Source organism: Hippocampus zosterae, chromosome 2 (assembly GCF_025434085.1).
Source record: "Hippocampus zosterae strain Florida chromosome 2, ASM2543408v3, whole genome shotgun sequence".
Taxonomy (NCBI): domain Eukaryota; kingdom Metazoa; phylum Chordata; class Actinopteri; order Syngnathiformes; family Syngnathidae; genus Hippocampus; species Hippocampus zosterae.
The window spans coordinates 34,128,765-34,153,367 of record NC_067452.1 but is presented as its reverse complement, the minus strand read 5'-3'; the positions used below and the strand labels follow the sequence as shown (position 1 = coordinate 34,153,367).

Here is a 24,603-nt window from a genome sequence, read left to right as displayed (position 1 = left end):
TAGGGGCCCAAGTCTATGGGATGTACAAGGGCTCCTGGGACCAAATGCTACCAGTCTTTTCCTTGAAATTCAGATCTTCATTTTCTCCAGACAGGATAATACCCATCGAGAGTCTTTTTTGCTTCGTGGGACACAGATCTGACAGTACCTACAAGTGCTTTTTGCAGTTTAACTGAAAGTGGGGTCAGGTCCATTCGAAAGTCTTCCATTTCAATTTTAGGCCAATGAAACATGTCAAACATCCTTAAGCATTTTTTTAAACCTTGTATAATATCCTCAATGGAAACATACCTGCACACTTAATGATGCACATGCTTTAATCCGTCACTTTACTGTGAAAAGTCAACCACTGAAGTTCAAGTTGAGACACCTCAGGGCTCGACACTGCACCCGCCTATTCTCGGTCAATGGGCGGGGTAGACCCTGAACTGGTTGCTAGCCTATCACAGGGCATACATAGCTGGTCATGAATTAAATGTGAGCCCATCTTGATAAGCATTTTACTAAAAAGTTAAGTATTTGGCTGTTGGTGTACTGTACATTCTAGTTCACACAGCAAATTGTCTCCAAACCTTGAGGCATCATTTTGAAAGAATGTTTTATTTTCACATGAATACAAGTACAAAGAGTTTAACATGCAGGATGTTGAAATGGCAGACACTCAAATGGAATCCACACCAAATTGCAGTACACCCTGGTGAGTCACCTTAGGAGCTGTAGAGAGAAAAGTCAGTGCAAGCTGAAGTTCAATAAATGCTGCAATACATAACAATTAGCTTCATTTTTTTTATTTACATGGAATGCTGTCAGCTTAAAAGCCTCTACAGATCGTTTGAAGGCTGGCATTTAATGGGAAGCCATCTTAGTCACATAACATTGGCCCCCTCTTGAATGCAGCTAAAACACTACAGAGATGACCTCAAGGTGCCAAATAGGCTACCACCTACTTACGTTTACAGGCGTAGGAAATCTCCAAGTACTTGTAGGTGCCTTTACATGGGTCTGTGAACACTGCATTGCTGGCTGTGACGGAACAGCTGAATCTCCCATTGCACCTATGAATAAGGAAAAGGGTTTAGTTTCAGAAATGGGAGGGAAAAAAAACGTTTGTGCAACTGTACATTTGGGCAACAAGGGGAGTTGGCTGCAGACATGTGATGTTTCTCAGCCCATGAGGGCCCCTTCTGTATGAGCATGTGGTCTTGTCGCGGCGTCCATAGTCTGCCCCATAGATGTCAATAACTCGTCCCATACCTGCCATTGAGATGAGGGGAAAGAACGGTGGTGGGAATGAGAGTTGTACAATAAAATCAGTCACTTGAATCTTGATTGAGATGCTCTGAAGTTATCAGACATTGTCCAGCCAGCTCAAAAGCCCCTTTGGCACTGTCGTTTCCAAAGTCTTAGTTCCAGAAATTTATATTTAAGAAAATAAAAACACTCGAGTGGAAAAGGCTTAACAGCGCCAATCAAAGGTAATGCATAGCCATATTTATGAGGTTTAATGGTGCAAGCCATTTTGCTGTGTGGCCACACATCTGTTGAACATGCCATTTTTGTCAATCATCATCAATATCAGGCAGGCAGATTTAGCCTAATTTTCATGAACAATAATTCTATCCAGTGTTGGCATTTACTTGGCCCTCTAGAAAAAATAAAATGCCAACATTAGCCTGTTACACGGAGCGCAATACAAACTACTGCTACCAAAATTAAAAAAAATAAAGTTCTTACCACAATACAAGTGTGCCACGGATCCCTCACAAGTTACCACAGTAACTGTCGGAGTAAAGGCAATTAGTTATGGAATTCTGTACATTCGTTCAAGCATGTAGGAGACGTACTTGCTTCCAGGCAGGTAAAGTTGGTCTGCAAATATTTGAAGGTGCCAACACAGGGATCAGGAGTACGGAAATCACTCAGGCCCAATTCACATGATTTCTTGCCATTGCAACTGCGTGCAAAAAACAAACACATCAGCCCTTTCACATCGTTCCAAAAATTAGCCTGTGGGAGAACTGCATTTTCAGATCCTTTTATACATTTTCTTAAGCCAAATCCTTTACTCAACTCAATGAAAGCACCATTTCACAGCATGCGTGTGCTTATTGGTCAAATGACCGGCACACACACATCTGGGCCATCCTTTAAAAAACAAAACAAGCAGGTTTCTCACAACTCTGGCCTGATGCATACCTCGTCTTGACTTTGTCCACGGTGCCTTGCTGACTGCACTTTGTGTTGGCCAGTCGTTTATGAGATTTGCCCTCAGCGCAGACCAGCGAGTTTGAGCGACCATACAAAGAGCCCGTCACATTGATTACGCCACGATCTGCCACACCAAGACAGACGGAAGAATCAACATGGAGCAAAGTTAATCTGAACATGAATCTTTAGGAAGTTAAAGAACTAAGTCAGTCAGTTTTAATCAGACTGGCTCAAGTCTTACCGCAGTATAAACGGTGGACTTGCCACACATTATTATCACAAGTGGTCACTTGGTCCACATAATCAGCAACTGTAAAGATTAATTTGTACGAGTTATTTTTTTAATAACAGGAACTACCCATTAGACAAATGCATTGACACTCACCTGCTGCGTGGAGCAAACAGGTTGTTGCCAGCACTGGAAAACAAAGATTTTTTATTTTCAAAGAATGGCCATCAGCATTTTTTTGAGAGCAAATCAATTCATTCCGTTTTTCCCTCTCGTGCAAGATGGTTTGTCAATGAGTCATTAACAATGACAAAACAAAGGGTGCATATCAGGGTGAAACTATTGAGGGAAAGGTTAAATCATGCTCATACAATAAAATGTGCCTTTCTCACAACAGTCAAAAACAAATTAATATTGATTCTGCCCCATCATCGCTTCTCATTCCTGAAACAGTCTATAGAGTCGAAACAGATTTCTTTTTTTTTTTTTCCAATCAGTGATACTCACACAGCACAGCACTAAGTCTGGAGCGGTAGGAATCCATGTTTCACACAGCCCAGTCAGTAACAATTGGAAGCGGATCACTTGTTTTTATAGTGACTGCAAGGCTTGCAGCCCATCTGCTAATTAGAAGCTCCGCCTCCGACACCAACTGTGTACCGGTAATTGGCTACGTAACACTTGTCAACATTACGAGCATGACAAGAATTTTCAAGATCAGTTTTTCGCACCGAAGACAATGGTACCCTTCATTTTGCCTGATATTGCTCCCGTTTTTCTGATACATGCAACAACTTTCATGTATTTACTTGTTTTCTTAACATCATTGCATATCATGAATATGTGTTGTATTGTCCATCCATCCATCCATTTTCTGAACCGCTTAATCCTCACAAGGGTCGCGGGGGGTGCTGGAGCCTATCCCAGCCGTCTTCGGGCAGTAGGCGGGGGACAACCTGGATCAGTTGCCAGCCAATCGCAGGGCACACAGAGACGAACAACCATCCACGCTCACATTCACACCTAGGGACAATTTAGAGCGTCCAATCAGCCTACCATGCATGTTTTTGGAACGTGGGAGGAAACCGGAGCACCCGGAGAAAACCCACGCAGGCCCGGGGAGAACATGCAAACTCCACACAGGGAGGCCGGAGCTGGAATCGAACCCGGTACCTCTGCACTGTGAAGCCGACGTGCTAACCACTGGACTACCGGGCCGACGTGTTGTATTGTCATTCTTGTAATGTAGACCAGTGTCACATCGCCAATTATACAGACCGCTGAAGACCTCCTTCAAGTCGGTGTCAGAGGCGGGGCTTCTAATTAGCAGATGGGCGGCAACCCTTGCAGTCACTATAAAGACAAGTGATCCGCTTCCAGGTGTTACCGACTGGGCTGTGTGAAACATGGATTCCTACTGCTTCAGACTTAGTGCTGTGCTGTGTGAGTATCACTGATTGGAAGAAGAAAAAAAATCAGTTTCAAATCTATAGACCGTTTAAGGAATGAGAAGGGATGATAGGGCAGAATTTATATTCATGTGTGTTTTTGACTATTGTTCTCAGACGTTAATTTAATTGGATGGTTTAAACACAGGATTTAACTTTCCTCTCAAAATAGTTTCACACTGATGTGCTCCTCTGTTGTGTCATTGACAAACCACCTTGCATTAGAGGGAAAAACGGAATGAATTGATTTGCTCTAAAAAATGTCCATGGCTGTTGTCTGACTAAAATGTTCTTTTTCCAGTGCTGGCAGCAACCGGTTTGCTCCTTACAGCAGGTGACGGTCAAAGTTTATGTGCAATATGTATTGTGTAGTTCCAGTTTAAAAAATTTAAAATCGTAACAATTATTAATCTTTGCAGTTTCTGATTCTATGGACCGAGTGACCACCTGTGATAATAATGTGTGGCAAGTCCATCGCTTGTACTGCGGTAAGACTTGAGCCAGTCTGATTAAAATCTTTGCTCACTTAAACTTCTCGGTCTTCCTAAAGAGTCAAAGTTCAGGTTAACTTTGATCCATGTTGATTCTTCCGTCTGTCTTGGCGTGGCAGATCATGGCGTAATCAATGTGACGGGCTCTTTGTATGGTCGCTCAAACTCGCTGGTCTGTGCTGAGGGCAAATCTCATAAACGACTGGCCAACACAAAGTGCAGTCAGCAAGGCACCGTGGACAAAGTCAAGACGAGGTATGCATTGGGCGCAGCGTTGTGAGAAGCTTGTTTTGTTCAAATAAATGCATCTTTTTTTTCAAGTCCACAGTGAAGTGTGCTGTTCATTCGACCAATGAGCACAAGTGTGGTGGGAAAATAATGCTTTAGTTGAATGTGTAGAGTATTATAGATAATAAAAATCAAGAGGGATCTGAAATCCCATTTCTCCCCAGGCTAATTTTTGTCACAAACTGAAAGGGTTGATGTGGGTTTTTTTGTTTTTTCTGCGCAGGTGCAATGGCAAGAAATCATGTGAATTGGGCCTGAGTGATTTCCGTACTCCTGATCCCTGTGTTGGCACCTTCAAATATTTGCAGACCAACTTTACCTGCCTGGATGCAAGTATGTCACCTACATGCTTGAAAGCCTGTACAGAGTTCCACAACTGATCTTGACTTTGCCTCCATAGTTACTGTTGTGACTTGTGAGGGGTCCGTGGCATACTTGTATTGTGGTAAGAACTTTTTATTATATTGAGAGTAAAACTTCAGCTGAACTAATTGTTCTCTTTTTTGTTTTGGGGTTATTAATGGAAAATGGAGCCATACTTGCCCCATTTCATAAATGACATGCCCTTAGATGCTCTCATGAGCCACTATCTGACATGGATAATATTTGGCAAATGGCATGTTCTACACGTGTCCACACAACAAAAACACTTGTGCCATTAAACTGCGCTAGGTATGGCTATGCTTGTCGTCGTTAATGGCACATATATGGCGACCATGTTACTTACCCCTGCCAATATGGCTGTCACATTGGCACATTTAGCCAGTTCCACTTCATAGTTTTTCTGTTCTGGAACTAAAGGGGATTTTGGCTGGACACTTTGTATCCACTAACTTCAGAGCGCATTGATTCTGGATATGTCAAGATTGAAGTGGTTATGTAATAAAAGCCCTTGAAATAAAATTAATGTAAACTCGCTTTCCATCACCTACATTCATCTCAACGGCAGGTATGGGACGCGTTATCACCATCCATGGGGCAGACTATGGCCGCCGCGACCAGACCACATGCTCATACAGAAGGGCCCCTCGTGAGCTAAAAAACGTCACATGCCTGCAGCCAACTGCCCTTGTTGCCCAAATGTACAGTTGCACTTTTTTTTTTGTTCTTCCTCGCCCCTGTTCCTGAAATTATAAGCCCCTTTTCCTCATTTATAGGTGCAATGGGAAATTCAGCTGTTCAGTCACAGCCAGCAATGCAGTGTTCACAGACCCATGTAAAGGCACCTACAAGTACTTGGAGATTTCCTATGCCTGTAAATGTAAGTAGGTGGTTGCCAATCTGGCACCTGAAGGTTATCGCTATCGTACAAAATTCATGATTATATTTTCACTGCATTTAAAAGTGGTCAATGTAATTTGAATATTTAAATACTGTCGCTCAGACTTGAGGTTGCACTGACTTTTCTTTCTGTCCACAGCTCCTGAGGCTAATCACCAGGCTCTCCTCTAAGTGACTGTTGTGGATTCAATTTGAGCATCTGATGTTGGACTTCAATTAAATTGAAAATAAAATTGTTTCAAAATGATGCCTCAAGGTTTGGAGACTATTTGCTGTATTGGCCTGTGAACTTGAAGGCACGCACCAGTAAATATTTCACTTAATTTAAAATGGTTATCAAGCTGGGCTCACAACTTTGCATGTGCAGGTTTTGTGTAATGGAAAGTGCTTTCAACAAAGGTATTCCTTTGAAACCCTTTGTACATTATCCCCATTAATCTAAAGATTAACATTTGATAAATATCTCAAAACGGATCAAATCTGTCAATCTGAGGTTTCAGGGTCTGAGTTGGAATACAAATACAGTGGCACCTGAATTTGCTTTAACTCGATGCATTTTCATTTGTCACAAATGTTCTACAATCTATTTCTGACCCCAAAATGTAGCACAAAAACTGAATACTCAACTCATATTGATAACTTTAAAATGGCCACCGCTGTATACAAAATGCTGGACATGGCGCAAAGGTATGAACAATGAAGCACAAAAAGTCGATAAATTAGTCAAAAGCCAAAGAATATGAATGAGTTCTGAGACGAGATTTAAACATGGGCAGCGAGGGGGCTTGCCGAATGTTCAGTGGGAGGTCATTCCAAAGAGGGACCAGCAACAAAAGGCTTGATCTCATCCGAGTCGCTTAGTTCTTGGTACCTCTGTCTGGTCCGAAGACATGAGGCACCGGGCAGGTGTGTTGGGGTTGACAAGTTCAGAGAGAAGGTGCAGCCAGGCCGTTTAAAGGTTTGAAAACATCTTTAAAAACTCGGAAATGTATCGGAAGACAGTGAAGAGATGCCAGAGCAGGAGTTATGTGCTCCCTCTTACCAGTGCCAGTCAAGAGGTGAGCAGCAGCATTCGGGACCAACTGGAAATGTTTATTGGAGGATTGGTTGACTCCAAAGTGCATGACAGTAACCAGCTGGGATGTGACGAAGGCATGACTTACTGTTTCAAAGTGCTCTCAAGGCCAGGCTTTAGCTCGCTGCCTCAGGTGAAAGACACTGGATTGAACAAAGCACCAATTTGCCAGTCCAGTTTAGGTTTGGGGGCCCAAGTCTATGGGATGTACAAGGGCTCCTGGGACCAAGTGCTACCACTGTCTCTTCCTATAAATTCAGTGCCATTCAGATCCTAACTCTCCAGACAGGATAAAAATACCCATTTTTGCTTAGTGGGACATGGATCTGACAGTACCTAGAAGTGCTTACTGCAGTTTAACTGAAAGTGGGGTCAGGCCCTTTCAAAAGTCTCATTTCAATTTTAGGCCAGTAAAACATGTCAAACATCCATAAGCATTTTTTTAAACCTTGTATAATATCCTCAATGAAAACATACCTGCACACTTAATGATGCACATGCTTTAATCCGTCACTTTACTGTGAAAAGTCAACCATTCAAGTTCAAGTTGAGACACCTCGGGGCTTGACACTGCATTCTCGGTCAATGGGCGGGGAACACCCTGAACTGGTTGCTAGCCAATCACAGGGCACACAAAGCTGGTCATGAATTAAATGTGAGCCCATCTTGAAAAGCATTTTACTAAAAAGTATTTGGCTGTTGGTGTAGTGTACATTCTAGTTCACGCAGCAAATTGTCTCCACCAAACCTTGAGGCATCATTTTGAAAGAATGTTTTATTTTCACATGGATACAAGTACAAAGAGTTCAACGTGTAGCATGTCGCAATGGCACACTCAAATGGAATGCACACCAAATTGCAGTACACCCTGGTGGCTCACCTTAGGAGCTGTAGAGAGAAAAGTCAGTGCAAGCTGAAGTTCAATAAATGCTGCGATACAAACAATTAGCTTCATTTTTTTTTTTTTTACATGGAATGCCATCAGCTGAAAAGCCGCGACACATCGTTTAAAGGCTGGCCTTTAATGAGAAGCCATTTTAATAGTCACATAACATTGGCCCCTCTTGAATGCAGCTAAAATACTATAGATGACCTCAAGGTGCCAAATAGGCTACCACTTACGTTTACAGGCGTAGGAAATCTCCAAGTACTTGTAGGTGCCTACACATGGGTCTGTGAACACTGCATTGCTGGCTGTGACTGAACAGCTGAATCTCCCATTGCACCTATGAATAAGGGAAAGCGTTTAGTTTCAGAAATGGGAGAGGGGAAAAAAAAAAAGTTTGTGCTACTGTACATTTGGGCAACAAGGGGAGTTGGCTGCAGACATGTGATGTTTTTCAGCCCATGAGGGCCCCTTCTGTATGAGCATGTGGTCTTGTCGCGGCGTCCATAGTCCGCCCCATAGATGTCAATAACTCGTCCCATACCTGCCGTTGAGATGAGGGGAAAGAATGTTGGTGGTGGGAATGGAGAGTTGATTGTACAATAAAAGTCACTTGAATCTTGATGCTCTGAAGTTATCAGACAGTGTCCAGCCAGCTCAAAAGCCCCTTTGGTACTGTCGTTTCCAAAGTCTTAGTTCCAGAAATTAAAAAAAAAACACAAAAAAAACCCAGAGTGCAACAGGCTAAACAGCACCAAAGTTAATGCATAGCCATATCTATGATGTTTAATGGTGCAAGCCATTTTGCTGTGTGGTCACACATCTGTTGAACATGCCATTTTTGTCAAGCATCATCAATATCAGGCAGGCAGATTTAGCCTAATTTTCATGAACAATAATTATATCCAGTGCTTGCATTTACTAGGCCCTCTAGAAAAAATAAAATGCCAACATTAGCCCGTTACACGGAGCGCAATACAAACTACTAACAAAATTTAAAAAATAAAGTTCTTACCACAATACAAGTGTGCCACGGATCCCTCACAAGTTACCACAGTAACTGTCGGAGTAAAGTCAATTAGTTATGGAATTATGTACATTCGTTCAAGCATGTAGGAGACGTACTTGCTTCCAGGCAGGTAAAGTTGGTCTGCAAATATTTGAAGGTGCCAACACAGGGATCAGGAGTACGGAAATCACTCAGGCCCAATTCACACGATTTCTTGCCATTGCAACTGCGTGCAAAAAAAAAAAAAAAACACATCAGCCCGTTCACATTGTTCCATAAAATTAGCCTGTGGGAGAAATGTATTTTCAGATCCTTGTATACATTTTAAGCTAAATCCTTTACTCAATGAAAGCGCCATTTTCACAGCATGCTTGTGCTTATTGGTCACATGACCAGCACACACACATCTGGGCCATCCTTTAAAAAACAAAACAAGCAGGTTTCTCACAACTCTGGCCTGATGCATACCTCGTCTTGACTTTGTCCACGGTGCCTTGCTGACTGCACTTTGTGTTGGCCAGTCGTTTATGAGATTTGCCCTCAGCACAGACCAGCGAGTTTGAGCGACCATACAAAGAGCCCGTCACATTGATTACGCCACGATCTGCCACACCAAGACAGACGGAAGAATCAACATGGAGCAAAGTTAATCTGAACATGAATCTTTAGGAAGTTAAAGAACTAAGTCAGTCACAGTTTTAATCAGACTGGCTGAAGTCTTACCGCAGTATAAACGGTGGACTTGCCACACATTATTATCACAAGTGGTCACTTGGTCCACATAATCAGCAACTGCAAAGATTAAAAATTGTTATGATTTTAAGTTACTTAAACTGGAACACAATGCATATTGCACATAAACTTTGACCGTCACCTGCTGTAAGGAGCAAACCGGTTGCTGCCAGCACTGGAAAACAAACATTTTAGTCAGACAACAGCCATGGACATTTTTTAGAGCAAATCAATTCATTCCGTTTTTCCCTCTAATGCAAGGTGGTTTGTCAATGACACAACAGAGGAGCACATCAGTGTGAAACTATTGAGAGGAAAGTTATATCCTGTGCTTATACCATACAATTAAATTCACTTCTGAGTACAACAGTCAAAAACGCACATTAATGTAGATTCTGCCCCATCATCCCTGAAACAGTCCATTTTCCCATCAGTGATACTCACACAGCACAGTACTAAGTCTGGAGCGGTAGGAATCCATGTTTCACACAGCCCACTCAGTAACAATTGGAAGCGGATCACTTGTCTTTATAGTGACTGCAAGGGTTGCCGCCCATCTGCTAATTAGAAGCCCCGCCTCTGACACTGACTTGAAGGAGGTCTTCAGTGGTCTGTATAATTGGCGATGTGACACTGGTCTACATTACAAGAATGACAATACAACACATATTCATGATATGCAATGATGTTAAGAAAACAAGTAAATACATGAAAGTTGTTGCATGTATCAGAAAAACGGGAGCAATATCAGGCAAAATGAAGGGTACCATTGTCTTCGGTGCGAAAAACTGATCTTGAAAATTCTTGTCATGCTCGTAATGTTGACAAGTGTTACGTAGCCAATTACCGGTACACAGTTGGTGTCGGAGGCGGGGCTTCTAATTAGCAGATGGGCTGCAAGCCTTGCAGTCACTATAAAGACAAGTGATCCGCTTCCAATTGTTACTGACTGGGCTGTGTGAAACATGGATTCCTACCGCTTCAGACTTAGTGCTGTGCTGTGTGAGTATTCACTGATGGGGGGGAAAAAAAAAAAAAGAAATCTGTTTTGAATCTATAGACTGTTTCAGGAATGAGAAGCGATGATGGGGCAGAATCCATGTTAATTTGTTTTTGACTGTTGTGAGAAAGGCACATTTTATTGTATGAGCATGATTTAACCTTTCCCTCAATAGTTTCACTCTGATATGCAGCCTTTGTTTTGTCATTGTCAATGACTCATTGACAAACCATCTTGCATGAGAGGGGAAAAACGGAATTAAATGATTTGCTCTCATAAAAATGCTCATGGCCATTCTTTGAAAATAAAGAATCTTTGTTTTCCAGTGCTGGCAACAACCTGTTTGCTCCACGCAGCAGGTGAGTGTCAATTCATTTGTCTAATGTGCATTGGGTAGTTCCTGTTACTAAAAAAATGACTGTACCAATTTTTAATCTTTACAGTTTCTGATTATGTGGACCAAGTGACCACTTGTGATAATAATGTGTGGCAAGTCCACCGTTTATACTGCGGTAAGACTTCAGCCAGTCTGATTAAAACTGACTGACTTAGTTCTTTAACGTCCTAAAGATTCATGTTCAGATTAACTTTGCTCCATGTTGATTCTTCCGTCTGTCTTGGTGTGGCAGATCGTGGCGTAATCAATGTGACGGGCTCTTTGTATGGTCGCTCAAACTCGCTGGTCTGTGCTGAGGGCAAATCTCATAAACGACTGGCCAACACAAAGTGCAGTCAGCAAGGCACCGTGGACAAAGTCAAGACGAGGTATGCATCAGGCCAGAGTTGTGAGAAACCTGCTTGTTTTGTTTTTAAAGAATGGCCCAGATGTGTGTGCTGGTCATGTGACCAATAAGCACACGCATGCTGTGAAAATGGTGCTTTCATTGAGTAAAGGATTTAGCTTAAGAAAATGTATAAAAGGATCTGAAAATGCAGTTCTCCCACAGGCTAATTTTTGGAACGATGTGAAAGGGCTGTGTTTTTTTTGCACGCAGTTGCAATGGCAAGAAATCATGTGAATTGGGCCTGAGTGATTTCCGTACTCCTGATCCCTGTGTTGGCACCTTCAAATATTTGCAGACCAACTTTACCTGCCTGGAAGCAAGTAAGTCTCCTACATGCTGTAAAGAATGTACAGAATTCCATAACTAATTGACTTTACTCCGACAGTTACTGTGGTAACTTGTGAGGGGTCCGTGGCACACTTGTATTGTGGTAAGAACTTTATTTTTTTTTTTTAATTTTGTTAGCAGTAGTTTGTATTGCGCTCCGTGTAACAGGCTAATGTTGGCATTTTATTTTTTCTAGAGGGCCTAGTAAATGCCAACACTGGATAGAATTATTGTTCATGAAAATTAGACCAAACCTGCCTCGTGATATTGATAATGCTTGACAAAAATGGCATGTTCAACAGATGTGTGGCCACACAGCAAAATGCCTTGCACCATTAAACATCATAGATATGGCTATGCATTACCTTTGATTGGTGCTGTTTAGCCTGTTCCACTCTAGTTTTGTTTTTACATTTCTGGAACTAAGACTTTGGAAACGACAGTGCCAAAGGGGCTTTTGAGCTGGCTGGACACTGTCTGGTAACTTCGGAGCATCAAGATTCAAGTGACTGATTTTATTGTACAATCAACTCTCCATTCTTTCCCCTCATCTCAATGGCAGGTATGGGACGAGTTATTGACATCTATGGGGCAGACTATGGACGCCGCGACAAGACCACATGCTCATACAGAAGGGGCCCTCATGGGCTGAGAAACATCACATGTCTGCAGCCAACTCCCCTTGTTGCCCAAATGTACAGTTGCACAAACGTTTTTTTTCCCTCCCATTTCTGAAACTAAACCCTTTTCCTTATTCATAGGTGCAATGGGAGATTTAGCTGTTCCGTCACAGCCAGCAATGCAGTGTTCACAGACCCATGTATAGGCACCTACAAGTACTTGGAGATTTCCTACGCCTGTAAACGTAAGTAGGTGGTAGCCTTTTTGGCACCTTGAGGTCATCTCTGTAGTATTTTAGCTGCATTCAAGAGGGGCCAATGTTATGTGACTATTAAAATGGCTTCTCATTAAAGGCCAGCCTTTAAACGATGTGTCGAGGCCTTTCAGCTGATGGCATTCCATGTAAAAAAAAAAAAAAATGAAGCTAATTGTTATGTATCGCAGCATTTATTGAACTTCAGCTTGCACTGACTTTTCTCTCTACAGCTCCTAAGGTGACTCACCAGGGTGTACTGCAATTTGGTGTGGATTCCATTTGAGTGTCTGCCATTGCAATGTGCTGCACGTTGAACTCTTTGTACTTGTATTCATGTGAAAATAAAACATTCTTTAAAAATGATGCCTCAAGGTTTGGTGGAGATAATCTGCTGCGTGAACTAGAATGTACACTACACCAACAGCCAAATACTAAACTTTTTAGTAAAACTTATCAAGATGGGGTCACATTTAATTCATGACAAGCTGTGTGCCCTGTGATTGGCTAGCAACCAGTTCAGGGTGTTCCCCGCCCATTGACCGAGAATGCAGTGTCGATCCCTGAGGTGTCTCAACCTGAACTTCAGTGGTTGACTTTTCACAGAAAAGTGATGGACTAAAGCATGTGCATCATTAAGCGTGCACGTATGTTTCCATTGAGGATATTATACAAGGTTTAAAAAAATGCTTAAGGATGTTTGACATGTTTTATTGGCCTAAAATTGAAATGGAAGACTTTCAGTTAAACTGCAAAAAGCACTTGTAGGTACTGTCAGATCTGTGTCCCACGAAGCAAAAAAGACTCTCGATGGGTATTATCCTGTCTGGAGAAAATGAAGATCTGAATTTCAAGGAAAAGACAGTGGTAGCATTTGGTCCCAGGAGCCCTTGTACATCCCATAGACTTGGGCCCCCAAACCTAAACTGGACTGGCAAATTGGTGCTTTGTTCAATCCAGCGTCTTTCACCTGAGGCAGCGAGCTAAAGCCTGGCCTTGAGAGCACTTTGAAACAGTAAGTCATGCCTTCGTCACATCCCAGCTGGTTACTGTCATGCACTTTGGAGTCAACCAATCCTCCAATAAACATCTCCAGTTGGTCCCAAATGCTGCTGCTCGCCTCTTGACTGGCACTGGTAAGAGGGAGCACATAACTCCTGCTCTGGCATCTCTTCACTGTCTTCCAATACATTTGAGTTCTTCTTAAAGATATGTTTTCAAACCTTTAAACGGCCTGGCTGCACCTTTCCTCTCTGAACTTCTCAACCCCAACACACCTGCCCTCTGCCTCATGTCTGTGGACCAGACAGAGGTACCAAGAACTAGAATCTGACGGGATCAAGCCTTTTCTGTTGCTGGTCCCCCTCTTTGGAATGACTTCTCACTGAACGTTCGGCAAGCCCCCTCGCTGCCCATGTTTAAAACTAGTCTCAGAACTCATTCTTTGGCTTTTGCCTAGTTTTGTTTGTTGTATATACTTTTGCTCCATGTCCACCATTTTGTATACAGCGGTGGCCATTTTAAAGTGCTCAATGTGAGTCGAGTATTTCTTCAGTTTAGTTTTTGTGTTACATTTTGGAGTCTGGAATAGATTTATTGCATTTTCATTTATTTCAGTCACAAATGTTCAACTTTGAGTTAAAGCCAATTCAGGTGCCATTACTAATCCAACCGAGAACCTGAAACCTCAGATTTGCTCAGTTTTAAGATGTCCAAGTTAACATGTTTCTCAAATTTTAACCTTGATTAATGGGAAAACTGTACAATATTTAAAGGGCATACCATTGTTGAAAATACTTTGCATTACACCATAGCTGCACATGCAAAGTTGTGAGCCCAGCTTGATAACCATTTTAAATTAAGTGAAATATTTACTGGTGCGTGCCTTCAAGTTCACACAGGCCAATACAGCAAATAGTCTCCAAACCTTGAGGCATCATTTTGAAACAATTTTATTTTCAATTTAATTCAAGTCCAACATCAGCACAGTGCAACAACAGATGCTCAAATTGAATCCACAACAAATAGTCATTTAGAGGAGAGCCTGGTGATTAGCCTCAGGAGCTGTGGACAGAAAGAAAAGTCAGTGCAACCTCAAGTCTGAGCGACAGTATTTAAATATTCAAATTACATTGACCACTTTTGAATGCAGTGAAAATACAATCAGGAATTTTGTACGATAGCGATAACCTTCAGGTGCCAGATTGGCAACCACCTACTTACATTTACAGGCGTAGGAAATCTCCAAGTACTTGTAGGTGCCTTTACATGGGTCTGTGAACACTGCATTGCTGGCTGTGACGGAACAGCTGAATTTCCCATTGCACCTATAAATGAGGAAAAGGGGCTTAATTTCAGGAACAGCAGAGAGTAAGAACAAAAAAAAGTGCAACTGTACATTTGGGCAACAAGGGCAGTTGGCTGCAGGCATGTGACGTTTTTTAGCTCACGAGGGGCCCTTCTGTATGAGCATGTGGTCTGGTCGCGGCGGCCATAGTCTGCCCCATGGATGGTAATAACGCGTCCCATACCTGCCGTTGAGATGAATGGAATGAATGTTGGTGATGGAAATGGAGTTTACATTAATTTTAAGGGCTTTTATTGCACAACGACTTTAATCTTGACATATCTGGAATCAATGCATTCTTAATTTAGTGGATGCAAAGTGTCCAGCAAAAATCCCCTTTGGTTCCAGAACATAAAAACTGAAGTGGAACTGGCTAAATGTGCCAATGTGACAGCCATATTGGCAGGGGTAAGTAACATAGTCGCCATATTTGTGCCATTAACGACGACAAGCATAGCAATACCTAGCGCAGTTTAATGGCACAAGTGTTTTTGTTGTGTGGACACATCTGTAGAACATGCCATTTGCTAAATATTATCCATGTCAGATAGTAGCTCATAAGAGCATGTCATTTATGAAATGGGGCACGTATGGCTCCATTTATAATAACCCCAAAACGACAACAAAAAAGACCAATTAGTTCCACTGAAGTTGTACTCTCAATATAATAAGAAATTCTTACCACAATACAAGTATGCCACGGACCCCTCACAAGTCACCACAGTAACTATGGAGGCAAAGTCAAGATCAGTTGTGGAACTCTGTACAGTCTTTCAAGCATGTAGGTGACATACTTGCTTCCAGGCAGGTAAAGTTGGTTTGCAAATATTTGAAGGTGCTAACACAGGGATCAGGAGTACGGAAATCACTCAGGCCCAATTCACACGATTTCTTGCCATTACACCTGCGCAGAAAACAAAAAGCCCCCACATCAACCCTTTCAGTTTGTGACAAAAATTAGCCTGGGGAGAAATGGGATTTCAGATCTCTGATTTTTATCATCTCTCATAATCTACGCATTCAACTAAAGAATTATTTTCCCACCACACTTTTGCTCATTGGTCCAACAAACAGCACACTTCGCTATGGACAATAAAAAAAAAAAAGATACATTTATCTGAACAAAACAAGCTTCCCACAACTGTGGCCTGATGCATACCTCGTCTTGACTTTGTCCACGGTGCCTTGCTGACTGCACTTTGTGTTGGCCAGTCGTTTATGAGATTTGTCCTCAGCACAGACCAGCGAGTTTGAGCGACCATACAAAGAGTCTGTCACATTGATTACGCCATGATCTGTCACACCAAGACAAACGGAAGAATCAACATGGAGCAAAGTTAACCTGAACTTTGACTCTTTAGGAAAACCGAGAAGTTTAAGTGAGCAAAGATTTTAATCAGACTGGCTCAAGTCTTACCGCAGTACAAGCGATGGACTTGCCACACATTATTATCACAGGTGGTCACTCGGTCCACAGAATCAGAAACTGCAAAGATTAAAAATTATGATTTAAAAAAATTTAAACTGGAACTACACAATGCATATTGCACATAAACTTTGACAGTCACCTGCTGTAAGGAGCAAACCGGTTGCTGCCAGCACTGGAAAAACAAACATTTTAGTCAAAGAACATCCATGGACATTTTTTTAGAGCAAATCAATTCATTCTGGTTTTCCCCTTTAATGCAAGGTGGTTTGTCAATGACACAAAAGAGTGGCACATCAGTGTGAAACCATTTCGAGTTAAATCAAGTTAAATCCTGTGCTTAAAAACACACATTAATATAGATTCTGCCCGATTATCCCCTTCTCATTCCTGAAACAGCCTATAGATTTGAAACAGATGTTGTTGTTTTTTTTTTCCATACAGTAGGTGATACTCACACAGCACAGCACTAAGTCTGAAGCAGTAGGAATCCATGTTTCACACAGCCCAGTCGGTAACAATTGGAAGCGGATCACTTGTCTTTATAGTGACTGCAAGGCTTGCAGCCCATCTGCTAATTAGAAGCCCCGCCACAGACACCGACTTGAAGGATGTCTTCAGCGGTCTATGTGATTGGCTACATGACACTTGCAGTGACTATAAATTTAAGTGATCCGCTTCCAGTCATTGTACGAGTGTTTCAGCTTGGGTTGTGCCTAACATGGATTCCTACTGCTTCAGACTCAGTGCTGTGCTGTGTGAGTAGTCACTGCTGAAACAAATTTGTTTCTGAAATTAGGAGGGATGATTGGGCGGAATCAGTGTGTTTTTTACTGTTGTAGTCAGAGAAGTGTATTTCATTGTATGGTATGAGCAGATTTTAACTTTCCCCCTTGAAATAGTTTTACACTAATGTGCACCTGTGTTGTCATTGATAAACCACCTTGCATTGGAGGGAAAACCAGAATGAATTGATTTGCTCTTTAAAAAAATGTCCATGGCTGTTCTTTCTTTCACTAAAATGTTTGTTTTTCCAGTGCTGGCAGCAACCGGTTTGCTCCAAACATCAGGTGAGTGTCAAACATGGATTATGTAGTTCGTGTTTCTTAATGTGATCATACCTCCCTGCCGGATAGCCTTCACACTTCTAAAATGGCCTATCAGCTTTTATTATTTTTTTGGGGAGGGGGAGGGGGGGGGGGGGGTTCAAAAACCAGGCCATTATTTTGGGAAGGTGACAATATGACTGTGGAAGCATCCTTCGTAATATGCTGTAGAATAAATGAAACCGATTACAAACTTTGTTCAGAACATTCAACACGGCTGAAATGGTCGGGGGGTGTGGCTGTTGATTACCAGATTGAATGGAAGCCTTGCTTTCATTAAAAATTGTCATGTGAGCATTGTTAGTGTTAGACTGGATTGTGGGGGAAAATTATGTCCTACTTAGTACAGTTATGAGTATTCACTTAGAGTTGGGTAATGGTAGTCTTGATGGTTGGTACCTTAACCTCAAAATAAAATTGTAAAGAGAGCAGTGTCTGTCTCTTAAATGGCATTACAATCTCAACACAAAGTACCACATTGCGTGAAAGAAATGATTAGGCCATTCTGTCAAATTGAATTTTCAACATATCCGCTAGCCTCGGTTTTCTGAACAATGCGTTTATGAATTCACATCAGCTTTTACAGTTAATCATGGCGAGCAAGTGACGACTTGTGATTGGTATCCGATGAACATCCATCATCTACACTGTGGTAAGACTTTTGAATTTGGTTTCAGACCTTCACAATGATTGTATTTTAAAAATGACTTTAATTGAAAGAAAGTTCAGGTTAAACGAGAGCTTTGTCTCACACGGACATAATTGGCAATGGGTGCAGTTTTGTGTTGCCTGCCGGCTCTCCCTTCGCAGATCATGGCGTGATCACCGTGCGGCAGGCTTTGTACGGTCGTGCTAACTCTCATATCTGCACTGAGGGCAAATCGCCGCGGGAGCTAGCGAACGTAAAGTGTTCTCGGCCCGGCACAACTGAGCAACTTAAGAAAAGGTATACCTTGGGCTTGTCTGGAGAGTGTCATGGTTAATGTTTGTCTTCTACTTAGTGGATTAGTTGCACTATCTTCTTTTAAACAATGTTGAAGCCATCACTGCATTTTACTAAAGGTGAATTGGGAGTGATGTTTGCATCAATGAAAGTGGAACTTTTTTTTATTTTATTTTCTGGGTATCGGCGCTGAAACATTTCAAAAGCTTTATTAAACTCATGACCAACGTTCTACCAGAGTTGCAAGATTAATTGAATGGCTGCCTCGCTGTCGACGGTAGTTTGTTTGAGGAGTGAGAAATCAAAACCTGGATGACACAAAATTTCTTAATTCAACGAAAAGAAGACGTAGGTGATATTGTTTGGTCCCAGTGGCCCTTGTACATTCCATCTTGACTTGACTCAAGCCCCATTCGTGAGTGACTTGTAAATTTTCTCCATATTCCGGCTTCTTGCCACATGGCCGTCATTGTCAAGTGTGGATTTTCTAAGTACAGTTTGCTGATGTCCAGGGTGTACGTTGCTTCATTCCTAAAATCCACTTGATATACCCCAGCTCACCTCTGGCCAAAACAAAGCACTATAAATTGTGTTAGTGTTTCAAATTGGTGTCCGCACAATGTAGAATAGCGGAATTATGGCAAATCACCTTGTAATTGCTTGTAAAAAATGGAATATGTAAGATGGGGTTTGTGCTTCAGCTAATGACTTTTAGAGGAGAGCTGACTTTCTTCTGAGTAACCCAGTTTGTCTACAGCTGCGATGGAAAGTCAATGTGTGAAGTGGCCATTGATGACTTCCGCACCCCTGATCCCTGTGTTGACACCTTCAAATATTTGCAGACCAACTTCTCCTGCTTACCTGCAGGTAATGTCACCCGCATGCCACCATGAGTGAATTTCATACCGAATTGTTTTAATTTGCTCAACAGTTACTTGCGTGGTGTGTGAAGAATCGGAGGCGCGTTTGTATTGTGGTAAGACATAACGTGTGAAGAATTTCTATTGAGCATTCTTGGACTTTTGTCTCATCACATTTTCAATGATCTTGCTAGAGCATGGACAAGTTATTTTTGTCTTTGGTGCTGACTTCGGGCGCAGAGACCAGACGACGTGCGCCAGACAAAAGCCTCTAAGCGAGATCCAAAACGTCCAATGTGTGCACCCAACTGACATCGTCGCCAAGAGGTATGCCACTAAACTTGGAAAGAAATGGCAGCTGGTTTTAATCCCAATTCATTGGTAGAAAACGAGGACAGAATGCGTTTCAAACATCTTCTACACAGGCAAGGGGCTGCTTAGGCTTCCCTTTGCTAGGCACTAAGGCTTGAATGAATTAATTTTGTGACAAATTGGTCAAGATGGAACCTGACTTGTTTTTGTCGTTGGGATAATTGTCCACTTGATTCTAGAATGAAACGATGCTAAAATCTTTACTGTGTAGCAGTTGCCACTTCCTCACAAACTCGTGCAGGAGTAGAGTACAATAACTTTCTTTTTTTTGGGTGGTTATTTTCATGAGCTCCCCCTAAGTGTAAAAATTGATTACTTTGCAGTTTTATTCACAAGGAGTTCAATTTTTTTTTTCCTCCCCCACCAAATAGGTGCAATGGGAAAAAAAGTTGCAGGATCATGGCCAGTAGAGACGTGTTTGGAGAACCCTGTGAAGGCACCTACAAGTATTTGGAAGTTTCTTACACGTGTCACTGTAAGTAGAAGTATATTTGTTGAAGCAAAATGCTGACATTTGCAGTTGCATCTAATGGTGCAATTGTTTGCATCGGTAACCAGCACAATGCAGAAATTTATTTTTGAAAGTTTGTAGTGCATTTATTTGCAAAATGGATTATGAGGTTGACTTAAGTGCAACGTCTATAATTTCCTCATCCAATCAATTGCTCAAATCACTTTCTTTGCAGATCCTGGGCAAAATTTCTAAAGTGGTGGCATTGACAGCTGTTTGAGTCCATGGTGCAACTGTCCCAATACTCTTAAGTGATTGGGTCAGACATCACTGTTCATTTTTCTTTTTTCCAATAAAAATACTTGAGACCAAGGCTTGCCAAAAGTCTCGTTGCTTCATTACCTCAGCAACAAACCACCTGTTCTGCATGTTTCACTGTAGTTAACCTGCTAAGTATTCAGCGCTTCACTTCCACAGGATTGCAGCAATATTCCAAAATTAAAGTGACACCTTGTGACTTCAACATGTTTGCTAATTAAATCAAATGACAAACGGAACAATGACTTTTGTGAGAGCTTTAACAATACATTCAACTTTATTTTCATTGAAGGGAGTTTAATTCCAGTTGCTCACTATTATACTGGGCATCTTTACTTTGAAAACTGTATGGGTTGGCAATGTTAAAATGCATGTTCATATGACAATCTTTTAATCGTGTGAAATATAGTAACCTATCGCGGTTAACTTTGCGGCCTTTGGTATTTCTACTTGACACAATCTTTATTCATATTTGCAGTGTGTTCTTATTGAATTTTACTCAAAAGCTGCAAACGTAGGATGGCAAGGTGACTGTTCGGTTGCCATGACCACAAAAAAATGCAATTGAGTGTCATTGGAAAGATATCAGGTGCTGCATTATTCTTGCTCTGGTGCACCATCTATTCAGTTTAAGATGGAAACAATTGAGTTTGCATTGTAATTACAACAGCCTTTGTTTATCTTCATGGCTAAATCAACTTTAAAATGAGTTACAGCAAATGTCTGAGTCTCGAATGGGGTTAAGTGTGAGTGATTTCAGATTATTAAAAAAATGGGGAGGGGGTTGTCCAGTTTGTTGCATTTTAGGAGCTCAACCCTCGTGAAAAGCTTAATTACGGCACTACCAAATGACTGTCAAGTTGGGGATGTCTTTGGAGAGGTCTGTCTTGGATGGGTAGACCACCTTCAAGTTCCCATCCTGGTCAACAGTTCGGACCTGCTGGATGATTAATTCACTGGCGGCATCCGTGCTGCTTGTCTGGCCTGGTGGTGCGTCCCCTTCATCGTCAGACCCTGCTTCATCTTGATGCTCGACCGTGAACTTATTCAACTCTGCCATTTTCTGCAAGGAAATGGTAACAGCCCAACTGAGGTCAGCATGAGAAGTACTACATTTTTGCTTTTCAGAGCAAGAACACGATTGGCCCAAAATGCAGACATGAGTCCCAACCCAAAACACACACACAGGACAGAAAAGATCAAAGCGCACGGTAAAATTATATTGTAACGACATATTGCAGCAATTAAGACAATAATACTGAGGCCAGATTACTGCAGCGTGTGCACCCCGACAGTGCTTTTAATGTTTTATTTAATAAGTATTTTTGACTTCAAATGAGCATCATCTAAATACGTCTCGTCGACAAATCTGCAGTGGAAGTCATAGGCAAAATAAAGCTACTGGGACTACATTCCAATTTACAACAAAGTATACAATTCTTAAAACTTTGACATTTCCGCAAAAAAGGCTTACTGCAATCAGAGCGTCCATAACATCTTTACAGGTCTGCAGACTATTTGCGCTCGTCACTTCCAAGAACAACTCTTTGGTTGTCTTCTTGATCTGTTGAGGACAAGTAGGAAATTATTTAGGTCAACCATGCTGGACAGTTTTCACTGCGCTCCTTTACACTTTTGTAAATCCGATATCGCGTGAACGACCCACCTTGGTTTTCTCACTGTTTGTGATGGGTGGGAATGAGATCACGTGGCCTTCTGCATCCACAATACAGGGATACAGTGCTTTTCCTTGCAGAAGCTGCAGGTATCTGGAACAAGGTGGTAAGCATGCATTGCCTTTATTCAAAATGAAAAAAAAAAATGGACATTGTGACATGTCAGACATAATTGAGATTTTGGAGAAATATATTGGATAAGGCGCAAAAAGAGGATCACAGGAATTTAAAAAGCCTATTCACCTCTATTCAAATGCCAAGTTAGTGTGATAAAACCCTTATAACTCAATTGAAATATTCAGACTAATTAGAAGTAAAAATAACCAACTTGTGTTTGCATAAGTGCGCACACCCTCTCAGAATTGTGACACCGATGTGTGTGACGCTTTCAAGACTGACTTGTGAAGACCAGTGACGTTCTGCCTCTTCTTTTGCTTCCTCAGCTCGTCAGCTTCCAGCTGAAGATGCCTTATCAGCTCGACGGCTGTCACCTCCCTCCGACCCAGCGGCACAATCTGAAGAGGAGGGAAAGAACTAGCTCCTAATCTGATAAGACTTTGATGAGGTTTTTTTTCACTGTGAGAATTGGACAGGGTTCAATATTCGCCTACTTTGAGCTGCGTGGGAGGTTTGGCATCATAGGCCAGTGGAGCTTTGAGAAGCTGGACATCATGAGTGGCGATGGTCGCGATGGTCCTCTTTCCACATATGTCATCATGAAGTTTTGTCTTAGGGAAGGATAACAAATGTTGAAAAAAATGAAAAGAAAGATAATCGCACAATTAGGCTGCTGCCAATGCCTGTTATCCTTACTTATACCGAGTCGACCTACCTGCGCCACCAGGAACCTTTTGAGAGAATTTCCAGGTTTCAGGATCATGCCTCTGACCACACAGCACACCAAGTAAGGCCGTACATCCTTCACCTCCGCGCTCACTCTTACTGTGAGCGCATCAGGCGTGTCGGAAACATGGAGAACCCTCACCACCATCTTGTTGATTTCTTCCAGCTCATCTTGTTCTTCCTCTCTCTTCTTCTTCTTCTTTTGCTTTCCCTTCCTGTCATTCACGCCCCTCCCCCTATCCACATCACCTCTCTCCTCTCCCTGCCTTCCTTTCCCTCGGAGGTAGTCGAGAATGGACTTTGTCTGGCAGCCGTTCACCATCTTCTCCAGGCGCTTGTCATTCAGCTTGTTGCCTCTGAAGTTGATCTCCTTTAGCTTGGGGCAGTCGCTCAGACTGGACGGGATGTCGCTCAGCTGGTTGTTTGAGAGGTCTAGCACCTGAAATGGCGGACACAAGTAGAACTACATCAAGGTCAGAGATCGACTTGAGCACTTTGAAATAAAGGAGTAACTTCACATGCTGGTAGAAACTGCATTGGAGATTCTCATGCTACTGCTATTTTATAACAATGTTAGTGTCCAAATGGTAAATGCTAAATGGGCTGTCACTTGTATTGTGCTTTTCTACCTCAGGTACTCAAAGCTCTTCACACCGTTACCTCATTCACCTTCTGATGATGAAGCATCAAGAGCAACTGGGTTCACACAATACTATAACTGTTTTTCCCCTTGCAATATTGTAACTACGTTGTATCTTTATTTTTCTCACATTGCATGACCTCTACCTCGCATTCGTTATTTTTTTTCTTGTAATATTATGATTTACTTCTGATCACTTTTTTCTCAACTAATTTACTATTTATATTTATAGAGTACTTAAAACAACCACCGCTGTATAGGAGCTGCTCAAGAAATTATGACTTAGTTCTTTTAGTAACTTTTTTTCATATAGCATTGACTTTCCTCATAAAACGACTTTTTCTTGTAAAATTGTTTTTTCTTTGATAATCAGAATAACATTAAAGTACTGCCAATGTTCCATTAATTTCAACATTATTGTGGTGAACTTTTTTTTCATATTACAACTTCACTTAATAAAAATAACACATTTGCATGTAAAATACTCATCATTCGAAGGAAAATAAATATGTATAAAAAAGTAATTTTATATAGATAATGAATATAATGTAAAGTAAATTGATTTTTCTTTTTCCTGGATGAAGAATGCGTGATGCACTGATAACACAACACAGTGGTAGAAAAGTGGGAATGTGCACACAACTTGCTTCCTTTTCATCTTAACCTAATGCAGGACACTGGTGTGTGACACCTGCCTAGCGTTTGGGCCTGACAGTATTACTAATACAGTAATCCCTCGCTATTTCACGGTTCGTTTATCGCGGCTTCGGTGAATCACAGATTTTATCTCAGCTTCTTGCAGACCGTTGGCGGACTTAAAAAAAACCTGTATATGTTTATTGGCCGCTACTTCGCGGATTTTCGTTTATCGCAGGTGGTTTTGGTCCCCATTAACCGCGATAAACGAGGGATTACTGTATAGTGCAATACTTTACTAGTAAAATTGAAATCCGTACTACTCGGTCAAAAGTGGCACTAGTAGTGGGAA

General features: G+C 41.7%; 5 protein-coding genes across 5 annotated transcripts in view; 3 read left to right on the top strand and 2 right to left on the bottom strand.

Annotated features, from left to right (window-relative positions):
* Positions 1-581: 581 nt before the first annotated feature.
* On the bottom strand, positions 582-17,004 carry LOC127596457 (rhamnose-binding lectin-like). The gene is made up of 18 exons (XM_052058965.1): positions 16,865-17,004; positions 16,549-16,581; positions 16,398-16,466; positions 9,384-9,519; positions 9,032-9,141; positions 8,922-8,966; positions 8,318-8,450; positions 8,143-8,246; positions 7,859-7,908; positions 2,945-2,984; positions 2,594-2,626; positions 2,450-2,518; positions 2,197-2,332; positions 1,845-1,954; positions 1,735-1,779; positions 1,122-1,254; positions 952-1,055; positions 582-714 (listed from the first exon to the last, which is right to left on the bottom strand). The coding sequence occupies exons 1-18, from the start codon at positions 16,899-16,901 to the stop codon at positions 662-664; spliced, it is 1,440 nt and encodes a 479-aa protein (XP_051914925.1). The 5' UTR covers positions 16,902-17,004; the 3' UTR covers positions 582-661.
* Positions 3,769-6,116, top strand: LOC127595700 (L-rhamnose-binding lectin SML-like). The gene is made up of 9 exons (XM_052057406.1): positions 3,769-3,880; positions 4,187-4,219; positions 4,305-4,373; positions 4,496-4,631; positions 4,888-4,997; positions 5,065-5,109; positions 5,614-5,746; positions 5,822-5,925; positions 6,085-6,116. Exons 1-9 carry the CDS (start codon positions 3,844-3,846, stop codon positions 6,114-6,116), a joined length of 699 nt encoding a protein of 232 aa, XP_051913366.1. The 5' UTR covers positions 3,769-3,843.
* LOC127595699 (L-rhamnose-binding lectin SML-like) lies at positions 10,534-12,999 on the top strand. The gene is made up of 9 exons (XM_052057405.1): positions 10,534-10,649; positions 10,974-11,006; positions 11,091-11,159; positions 11,277-11,412; positions 11,643-11,752; positions 11,818-11,862; positions 12,322-12,454; positions 12,521-12,624; positions 12,867-12,999. Exons 1-9 carry the CDS (start codon positions 10,613-10,615, stop codon positions 12,917-12,919), a joined length of 720 nt encoding a protein of 239 aa, XP_051913365.1. The 5' UTR covers positions 10,534-10,612; the 3' UTR covers positions 12,920-12,999.
* A 65-nt stretch (positions 17,005-17,069) lies between the features above and the next one.
* Positions 17,070-20,507, top strand: LOC127595701 (L-rhamnose-binding lectin SML-like). Its single transcript, XM_052057407.1, has 9 exons — positions 17,070-17,164; positions 17,444-17,476; positions 18,090-18,164; positions 18,323-18,458; positions 19,213-19,322; positions 19,387-19,431; positions 19,510-19,642; positions 20,059-20,162; positions 20,374-20,507. The coding sequence occupies exons 1-9, from the start codon at positions 17,128-17,130 to the stop codon at positions 20,391-20,393; spliced, it is 693 nt and encodes a 230-aa protein (XP_051913367.1). The 5' UTR covers positions 17,070-17,127; the 3' UTR covers positions 20,394-20,507.
* A 207-nt stretch (positions 20,508-20,714) lies between these two features.
* lrrc47 (leucine rich repeat containing 47) overlaps positions 20,715-24,603 on the bottom strand; it is a 4,711-nt gene continuing 822 nt past the window's right edge. The window contains exons 2-7 of the mRNA XM_052057366.1: positions 22,965-23,414; positions 22,744-22,860; positions 22,532-22,647; positions 22,123-22,225; positions 21,931-22,020; positions 20,715-21,519 (exon numbers count right to left, since the gene is read on the bottom strand). Of these exons, the coding sequence (XP_051913326.1) occupies positions 21,298-21,519; positions 21,931-22,020; positions 22,123-22,225; positions 22,532-22,647; positions 22,744-22,860; positions 22,965-23,414 (1,098 nt within the window). The 3' untranslated portion in view covers positions 20,715-21,297. The remainder of the gene's footprint in view (positions 21,520-21,930; positions 22,021-22,122; positions 22,226-22,531; positions 22,648-22,743; positions 22,861-22,964; positions 23,415-24,603) is intronic.